This window comes from Prorops nasuta, unplaced genomic scaffold (genome assembly GCF_024137725.1).
Source record: "Prorops nasuta isolate Cenicafe-Biocafe unplaced genomic scaffold, Cenicafe_Pnas_1.2 PNAS00011, whole genome shotgun sequence".
Lineage (NCBI taxonomy): Eukaryota > Metazoa > Arthropoda > Insecta > Hymenoptera > Bethylidae > Prorops > Prorops nasuta.
Genome location: NW_027116808.1, coordinates 23,712 through 33,089, shown reverse-complemented (window position 1 = coordinate 33,089; position 9,378 = coordinate 23,712). Strand labels below are relative to the sequence as shown.

Here is a 9,378-nt window from a genome sequence, read left to right as displayed (position 1 = left end):
TTTAGGCTTTTTTATTGCAGGTCTAAAATTACATGAATTGTCCACAAGCCCGTATACCACTCCTAAAATAAGACGTTTGTGGAAAAACGCTGTACTGCAACTATTCTATTATTTTTGTATTATAAAAAAAAAATATTTTCTTTAGTTCAACAGTAGCAAAAGTACATTCATATCATTTTAATTCATTTTAACACTTTGTTAAAAAAGAAAACAGTTGCAGAACATACCGAATATTTTCTTGCTGTAGAGTGGCTTAACTCCGTAACTCCGCAAATCTCCAATAATAGATTTATTATATACTGCAGAGATGTCAGTTTCAGCGTGTTTACAGCCAATTTGGGCCAAAATACAATTACGTATCACACACGCATGAAAATACACACATACACAAACATAATTATACACGGGATACATGATTGTATTTTGGCTATAAAAGCACTGAAACAAGCATCACTGATTGTAAATTGTACTTTCAATGTTAAATGCACCTCTACTCCTCAATTAATACATTCAATTTATCCAGAAATGCGAGACAAAAAGGACAGAATTTGTCTAAGATTAATAACTTCAATTTAACTTTCTCTATACGTGTACTCTCAATACGTCGATGGATGTGTCTAGAATAAAAAAGACGCATTTAACGTTAAATGTTCAGTATAAATAAGGGTCAAGATTTTGAAGAATGTAGTGTACTTAATCAATATTCTATACACACACTCTCTCTTGCTATTATTTCCCAATTTTGGACCGTCGGGGGGCTTTAAACTTATTTTCTCTTCACAAATTTCGAAAATCTGATACTATTTCTTGGTTATAAACTCAACAACACTTGAATTATAAATATTGTTTTGTACGAGATGCTTCGATGTGTTAAAAGTTAGTGAGTCATGCTGCATGACGAATTATGCTCGACATAAACTATACATAAAATACTCAATTCACTAAAAGTCTTTTATCAACCATAGTTAAACCTTTCTCTCGATTCCTCATTAAATTCTTTGTTGAATACCGTAAATTTGCGGTATAGCTGCTAATAAATGCATATAAAATAAACTAATTGTAGTATCTAGTTTTGTCAGTTGCCTCATTTTAGAAACTCCTTGGTTAAAGAAACCAATATAGCAGCACTCTGTATCTCTAAATCATGATCAATCACGCGTTGCGGACAAGTCGTTTAAAAACAATGAAGCAGAGAAAGTAAGAGGGAATTAATTTAAGCAGCGCTCCGCTGGTACATATAGCATATTTAGGTCATATTGGTTTCTGGTATATCCATTTTCCTGCAATTTAATTTTGAGGCTGTGGGTGCTCCTCGTCTTCCGTACTGTTCTCATCAGCTGCTTCATCCCGTGGATCAGGAGCTATGAAAAAACCAACAAAACTCGTTAGAACGACAAAAATTTTGTTTAGTTTTGCGAGTTTCTGCCAAGTGATAAAAATAATAATTTTAGTTAACATACGAGGAGACAAAGATCCCCTGACCCTACAAGTATTGTAGCTGCCACAATTTAGGCATTTCAATCCAACAACATGAAACTGCACTGTAGATTCCTGTAATTAGAAAGATTTCACTGTTAATAAAATGTGAGCAATGATAATACATAGCTGTTCTAACATTGACACAAAATACCTCATGGCAATCTTTGCACAAAATATCAGCCTTGCACTCCCTATACCGCCAAGGCATAGGCATTTCGAAAACTTCCTTATCTAAGAAACTCCATAAATCAGACATGTCCAATAGGGATACTTGACAAGTCGGACAGGCATAATAGCCTGAACGAAGCAGCTCCTCAAAGCAAGGACGATGCAGCAAATGGCCACAGTTTGGAATGTAACAAGGAATACGACTTGTATGAATATCCTCTAAGCACACTGGACAATTTGCATGGGATACATTCTCCACACACTGTAAAAGTATAAGAGAGAAATAATTGTTTAGGAAGAAAGAGGAAGAAAGAAACTAATAAAATTTAAGGAAGGGCAATTGTGTCAACCTTGTGTCCATTTTGCAGCTGCAGTGGTAAGCACATGTTGCAAACAGCGCAATGGAAAAATTTTTCACGGCCTCCAACCCTGCAAATACCGCAGCCATCACAATGATACTGATTTCTGTCCTCGTCGTCGAATAAATTGCACTCGAGGCAGGTGTACTTGCCGAATCTGCAGTGACAGTACTGACACGTGGCTTGAACCGGTTGACGTGTATCGCAAAGTACACAAATCAATTCTGTAACTTCCTTCCTGTTGACCGTGTGGGCCTCTTCCTCGTCATGGCAAAATCGACAAGTGTATACTTTGTTGCAGCAAGGTGTCTGAAAGCATTTCATAAATTATTTGTCATCGAATTACAATCATCAAATAATTTCAATAGATCTCTGTTTTCGCAATTCAGTTGAGTCCACGAGTGAGAGAGGTCGCTCCTCACTGACTAAGCCAACTACGGACTACGATACGACACGGTTGTAGCCTAAGTATAGGGACGTATATTGATCTTTTCCGAGGGCTTTTGTGTCTACAAGCAACTCTGCATTTTAATTTCTATACGACGAACACCCTATGAAAAGACTATCTGTATATATGTAGAAGATCGAACGTGTGCCTTTAGTACACTACGCATATCAATTTGTCGCATCAAATAATGTAACCATAAAGGTTCTCCCGATCGATAGCTCGTAAAACACAATCCATTTCTCGGAATATAATTTATTTTAACATTTTTCCAGTCCACAAATGGAAACCAATTTCCTAATTTTACTGTGTTTTTGTTCGTTAATCACTTTGCAGCGATCTCAGGAAATATTTAATTGTCGATTATCTAAAAATTAATTACGGGTGATTACTACACGCTCGTATATATGCATGCATGTTCATATGTATATGTGTGCACGCTGTATACTCTTGTAATGAATTTGTAGTACGTAGCTTCTTATCGCACATGTCTCTTTTCCTCTCCCTTCCCCTCTCTTGCTTCAGCCTCAATTGTATTGTTTACAATCTTAAAAAATATTTCTGTAGCAAAGTAACAAACGATACAGAAGGGCTCGGCTGTATAAATAATTGATCAATTCCTGGCTGATTAATAGGAAGGTAAGGAAAATTTTCCAGCGCACCGTACATCGTGGCGCAAATAACGGCGAATAGAATTGGCTGAAATTGATCGACGCGGCCAAGAAAACTCAAATTGAATAATTGAAGACGTATCGGTCTTTCGCGCGTGGGAAGGTGGAGTATACATATATCTTTACTAGAGAAATAGTGAGAAACAGATAGTGACGAAGAGAGGGAGGCAAATAGGGAGAAAATAAACTGGATCAATGTAGTCATATATAAAAAAACAGGGATGATCAATATAGAGTAAAATAAGTGTAGTAGAGTTGTGGTATTTGCCAGTGAATGCAAAAGGCCTTCTAATAAAACTATCTTTTAAGCAGAGTAGAGCAGCATACCAGCTAATACGACTACTGTATGCTTACCACAAATTTGGATTTTCTTTTATAATGCGCACATCCATAATCCTCATCAGTAATAGCCAACTCTTTCTCTGATGCCTCTGAAGAGTCCTTTTCGTCGTTTACCAAACGATCCTCCTCTGGTATCGAGGAACAGTCTTCTGGAGCTTCCACGCGCTCCATCTCAATATTCACTTTAAGATCCTCTTTAGATATCGACGAGCACTCCTTTCCCGTAGAAACGGTATTTAAAGAAAGGTCCGACCTGGAGACCGACGGGACTCTTTCCGAATTAGCAAACACACTTTTTGCAATAGAATTTTTCCCGCGAGTTTCCTCACCTATCTCCATAGTCTCCTTTACCTCCCACCGTCTTCGTTCTCCTCTTTATACGCGTAGCCGCGTATCTTCCAGATATTCCTCCACCTTCCACGATTAACACCGATCGACTCCAGTTTGTTTTATGATTAACGCGCTCTCTACTTGAATATCCTTAATTTGATTCTGCTAACGTCGCCACTTCCGCCAGTTTTGCGATGGACAAACTTTTACTCTGCTTGGATGAGCAGGAGACATCTGAATATTTTAAACACCGCTTCATCAATTTTCCATAACCACCTGATTAAGAATCCGTTTGTAGCATTCCGTTACTTCGAGTACTACATACACTTGGTCACAAGGTTCTCGTCAATTTGATCAATTATTCTTTAAACGCTGAACAGCTTTGCTTTCGACATCCAGATAAGGGGCTTTCGGGGGTATTTCGGCATAATCGTCAAGGTTTCTTGGAATGTTTGATAAACGCATTCAATAACACAGGATTAACACTTGCTTTTTACAAAATCGCGCAACCTCTCGCTCCTCATCATACCATTACCATGTCACGACGAGGGTATCGAGGGTATCTCGATTCTCGCGAATCGCGACAATTCAGAACGATCACAGCGACAGCTGTTGTGTCAACTGTGAACCACGGAAAGACACGATATGGATTTCCTGGATTTACGTTTACGCGCGAAATACAAATATCTTAAAGCTGTTAATCCCATTAAATTTAACGAAAACATCAAATAATTAAAAACAAACCTTTCCAAAATCGAAAAATTATTAATGTAGCAATTACCAGAATATTTTATCAGTATTCTGCGATCTGTATAAGACCAGTTACAGAACTATGTCATTATTTGTCGGCTTGAAATATTTTTACTTCAAAAGGCGCGCTCACGAAACGCTAGTGTGTAGTGTGTAGTACATACTGTGTAGTGATATTTCTCAGGCAAATTTTTATGTGCAGAACTGCAGAAGCGCCAAATAGCGCTAAAAGAAATATTAAGGATCATACTAGTAACGTCACTCAAAGTAAAGAAAGCTTCGTAATCTAATTTATACCTGTAAAAACATAGATGAAAATTAAGTTTAGGTTCGTGCATTCCACGCTTAAAAATCTACAGCCTACATATGTCACGTATTTTATACATATGTATGTAGACTTAAGGTGAGCTTACTTAAGCTGAACTTTCAACTATGGTTTTTTCCGTTCTAACGTGAACGCACCTTTGTGGCCAATACATACAAAGTAGAGTACAGTGGAGTACAGTAGCGTGCAGTAGAGCGTAGAGATCTGCAATGGAGAGAGAGAGAGAGAGTGGAAAGGAGTGTTAAAGAGAAAGGGACGTGACAATTGACGATTTCTGAAAGTGTATCGTGTATCATTCTTCTTATGTCATTCAGCTGGGTTTGATGTTTATAGAATGCTGAGATAAGAAAGAAGATTGTATTACTGATTGCTGATGTTGCAATGAATCTGCAGTACGTCATGAATAGCGGAGGGCGAAATTTACGCGACAGAAATTCGCTGCTCGTCCATCACGGGCACTGCAAACCGTTGGATTAACGATCAATGGCTTTATTTGAGAAGAAATACACTAATAAAGTGCTGTTAGATGATACCGAGAAATTAACCTGTGTCATTGAAAATGCCAGAACAATCGACGGCCATACGGTATTTATTTGTATATCAAATAAGCCAGCCTTTTACCGAATCAATTGCCACTAGATAATGGATGATAGTTCATCCATCATAATTCTATAAAAATCTTTTATCTGTCTCTGGTCTGTTTTGAAAGAATCCATCAATAGAAATACTAAATGTACAAGTATATCGTCTATTGACAGTTTATTGTTATGCCATGAACTGATAAGGATGCAATGTCAAACAGATAAAACTGTGATAGGTGAAACACGACTTTTAATTTAGAAATATTCTTTTTCTTTGTTAGGAATACGTGATTAGAATTCAGCGTGGTCCCCTTTCTGAAAAATTTTGGAGAGTAAGTAAACGATACAATGAATTTGCCCAGCTTAATACAGCCTTATCTGTTCCGGGCCTTGATCTGCCTCTCCCACCTAAAAAACTCATTGGTAATATGGAGCCAGATTTCATAGCTCAACGTCAAATAGCATTACAGGTTTATCAGTTTAATCTTTAAAAAGTAGCAATGATGTGAAAGATTTTAATACTAATCATATTAATGTTTATTTTTTTTTTTCAGAATTACTTAAACGTAGTACTAATGAATCCTATACTGGCATCTTCGCTGCCTATGAAAAAATTCCTTGACCCCGAAAATTATACTGCTCCGCTGCATGGTATATTATTTATATTTTATATGAACACTAAAACTACTGAATTGTATGAGGATTTATATATGTGCAATTTGCATTTTTAGAAATCGCGTTACACCAGGTTTCGCTGGCCTTACGCAGCGATGCCAATTACGAGGTCGGTAAAGCCATTCCTGATATGGGATGGAGGCTTCGGAAACATTATTACACCGTTAAAAACCGACAAAATCCAAAGCAGGAGCTACTACTCGCTTGGGTAGAATTTGGACCTGATAAGCACTTGCAAGATAAGGATATACAAAGTGTTTTCAAAAGTTTGGGATCGTTGCGACATCCTTATATAGAACCAATTATTCATCAGCATGTAACCGAGCACGGTGCACTAATGATTCGATCTTTTTATGCCAATGGAACACTTCGTGATGTTCTATGCATAGCAAAGCCTAAACAACCATTTATTAAGAAATACGGTAATCCTAAACAAACTAAGTCGTTAACAACGCCCGAAATCGCTACCTATGGATACCAGGTATTTTTGCCGTCTTTATGAGAAAATAATTCTAGCTGAAATAATGAAAGTGAACACTAAGATTGATGGAATGTCAATACTTTACAGATTTTGGAAGCATTGGAATTTCTTCACGAGAAAGGTTTACCCTATGGGCATTTGCATACAGGAAATATCCTTCTACTCTCCAATTGTGCTAAACTCTTGGATATAGAGAATGGCCTACTGGGTTTGCCCGCATTCTATCGGCCTTACGTTGTACAGAGACGTAAACTGCATGCGACTGTAAGCTTTCACACATACATATATTTAAATTACTAAGTGAGAGATTTATTACAAGTTGTATCATTTTTGTAAAGACTCAGGTAGACGTTTATTCCTTTGGTCACGTATTATACGAAATGGCTTTTGGAAGGCCGTTGCTAGAGGCAACCTGTTCTGAGCTTCCAAACTGCGATCCGGCTCTAAGAAATCTCTTGGAAATTATTTTATCCCCGGAAGCTCTTAAGCAAGACTTACCCACTGTACCGTGTCTTTTGGAGCATCCGTTTTTTTCAAGTGCGAGACAGGTAGTATTGTCCAATGGATCGGTGGAGAAGCCGCACTTTAAGCTAAGCAGTCATCTAAAAGACGCTCTGCAAGATGCCACTAACAAAGCGGAGTTGAGATTAAGGGACGAACAGAAGCTGGCCAGGCATCAAAGAAAACTTGTTAAAGTTCAAGAAATGATGAGCTGTGAGGAAGAACAGAAGAAGCGAAAACAGAAATTGGTAAACAAAAATTATGTTTCTTTAAGAAACGAATACTCGAATAAATGTCGTGAATCAATACGCGTTCAATCGCTTATCATTTTTAGAAAAAGGAGCAAAGAGCGCACGAACAACGGTCTACGAGCAGCCAATTAGGAACAAATGGGACAAAACAAATAAATGGGAAGAGTCCTGAGCGATCGGACAGTCCAACAAGTACTTCTACAGCTACCAGTGTAGGAACTTTAACGCCACCTTCCCTCGGTAAGCGTGTATAATGTTATGCAAACCTTGTGTGTGAATAGCTCGCTTCGTAACTTGTGCTAACAAATACTTGAAACTTTTCTTTCTGCTAACTAAGCTGGACACAAAAGTTGATGGCGCGTGCTACGGTTTTTTCTGTCACGTACGTCAAAGATCATTTAACTCATTGATACTCCCTTAAGCTTTACATTGCCATCATCATTGTCATCGCTTTCCTCCTGTGTCTTCTTTCTGCTTCGCACGTCATCATTTGGTTTCTTGAAAGGCCACACTAGAGTAAAAGTTCGATTTTTTTATCAGGTTTTTCGGACATACAACATGGTAGTGCAATTAAACCTGCCGGACCGCCACCGCCCCCTCTGCCATCCGCATCCATATCGTCTAGTAGATCAGTGCCAGTACCGAAAGCAACCAACGAGCGCACCGCTCTGCTAGGAAGTATCTGTAAATTTGATAAAGCCAAACTGCGTAAAATTACAAATGGCAATCTCCATTGACGTTTTCGACTTGCTAAATTGTGGAGATATCCTTTAAAAAATTTGCATAATTCCACAAGAATAATGCAATCAACGCCAGTAGTTTGCAGATAAAATATGTATTATAACGCATAATATCAGACCCTTCATTGTCCAGATACATCTGTCGGCGAAAAATGTGAGCTTAATGTTACCCATTAATGAGATATAAAGATGTAGGATTTAAAAAGGCGTTGAAGGAAGATCTAAACATATTTTCGATTGCAATGCTTGTGTGAGAAATCTACAGAATACTAGAGTATGTGTAACTGTAGGTGCTTTTTGTGTACTATCAATTGTACGGTAAAAAGAGAGAAAACGCCGAATTCACCAGACTAGTCCGTGGCTATTTACAACACTTATGAATTTATTAATCGGCTTTTGCAACTCGCGTAGATCCCTGTGAGAATTTTCATGCAGGATACTGCTTTGTAACTTTGCTCTTAGAGAGTCATGAACGTTGGGCAGTTAATGTTTAACAAACTAAGAATGATATGGGGGTATCAACCATTTCTCATATCATAGTATACAGTGTAATCTTAGCTAAGGATTAAAACTACGTAAGATATTGGATAAAATTTAACAATCATGATGATATCTAGTGGTTAATCTCTTTATTCGAATGGGAGTACTTCCATCCTTGTCTATGCCATAAAAAGTATTTCCAAACAATTCTAACAAACTATTGATTGTTTATAGTACAATTGACTTTTATCATGAAAGCTGCAATCCCCAAGCTTTGCAGTCTTCTCGAAGGATTTTTACAATATAATTCCGTAATGATACCGCGTAATGCGAAGCCCGTTTGAAACAGCATAGAAGGAACTGAAATGATGAAAGAGACTCGGGTCCTAAAACATATGGTGAATAGTGTCTCAGTCTGTGTTATACAAATTTATATTGTTAATTATTTCCCGTTCTGTCTATTCAAAGTTTATGATATACACATGCGCGATATATGATATATTGTACCGAAGTCTTGCGATGCTCGACTTGTGTGTGCGTAGCTTTCGCGCGGTGGTTGGTGTGAATTTCGACGAAGAGAGAAGACATGTGGGCTGTATCAAAAGACACGTGTTTCTCGCATCGATAAATATCAGCGTAAACATTACGTAAAAATATAATATAATAATTCTATTTGTATATGTCAAGAGTATTAGATGTCCTGTATGCATTATGTCTGTGAATATCATAAAGAAACTGTAATATAACCATTGTTTTAGTACAAGTAACTGTGTGAAAGTATGAAGTAAGGAATACCTGGA

At 37.6% G+C, this 9,378-nt stretch overlaps 2 protein-coding genes across 3 annotated transcripts; one reads left to right on the top strand and one right to left on the bottom strand.

Moving 5' to 3' along the window:
- Positions 1-124: 124 nt before the first annotated feature.
- Positions 125-4,344, bottom strand: Rchy1 (Ring finger and CHY zinc finger domain containing 1). The gene is made up of 5 exons (XM_066733592.1): positions 3,477-4,344; positions 1,998-2,315; positions 1,631-1,909; positions 1,461-1,551; positions 125-1,361 (listed from the first exon to the last, which is right to left on the bottom strand). Exons 1-5 carry the CDS (start codon positions 3,801-3,803, stop codon positions 1,288-1,290), a joined length of 1,089 nt encoding a protein of 362 aa, XP_066589689.1. The 5' UTR covers positions 3,804-4,344; the 3' UTR covers positions 125-1,287.
- Positions 4,345-4,868: 524 nt separating this feature from the next.
- On the top strand, positions 4,869-9,324 carry LOC136777485 (PX domain-containing protein kinase-like protein). Of its 2 annotated transcripts, XM_066733808.1 has the most exons (9): positions 4,869-5,454; positions 5,732-5,920; positions 6,005-6,101; positions 6,182-6,606; positions 6,694-6,870; positions 6,945-7,355; positions 7,442-7,598; positions 7,696-7,740; positions 7,899-8,034. In XM_066733808.1, exons 1-8 carry the CDS (start codon positions 5,353-5,355, stop codon positions 7,710-7,712), a joined length of 1,575 nt encoding a protein of 524 aa, XP_066589905.1. In that variant the 5' UTR covers positions 4,869-5,352; the 3' UTR covers positions 7,713-7,740; positions 7,899-8,034. The 2 variants fall into 2 exon arrangements, with proteins under 2 accessions (XP_066589905.1, XP_066589904.1); XM_066733807.1 differs by lacking the exon at positions 7,696-7,740 and having other exon boundaries at positions 4,880-5,454; positions 7,899-9,324.
- The last annotated feature ends 54 nt before the right edge of the window (positions 9,325-9,378 follow it).

What these genes read in the sequence shown, in the direction of transcription:
- Rchy1 (XM_066733592.1), bottom strand. Translation starts at nt 3,803, where the DNA reads ATGGAGATAGGTGAGGAAACTCGCGGGAAAAATTCTATTGCAAAAAGT. An exon ending in AAAGAAAATCCAAATTTGTG is followed by an intron (nt 2,316 to 3,476) that starts GTAAGCATACAG and finishes AAATGCTTTCAG; the next exon opens with ACACCTTGCTGCAACAAAGT. An exon ending in TGTGCAAAGATTGCCATGAG is followed by an intron (nt 1,552 to 1,630) that starts GTATTTTGTGTC and finishes TTCTAATTACAG; the next exon opens with GAATCTACAGTGCAGTTTCA.
- LOC136777485 (XM_066733807.1), top strand. Translation starts at nt 5,353, where the DNA reads ATGGCTTTATTTGAGAAGAAATACACTAATAAAGTGCTGTTAGATGAT. An exon ending in AACGTCAAATAGCATTACAG is followed by an intron (nt 5,921 to 6,004) that starts GTTTATCAGTTT and finishes TTTTTTTTTCAG; the next exon opens with AATTACTTAAACGTAGTACT. An exon ending in TTATACTGCTCCGCTGCATG is followed by an intron (nt 6,102 to 6,181) that starts GTATATTATTTA and finishes TTGCATTTTTAG; the next exon opens with AAATCGCGTTACACCAGGTT.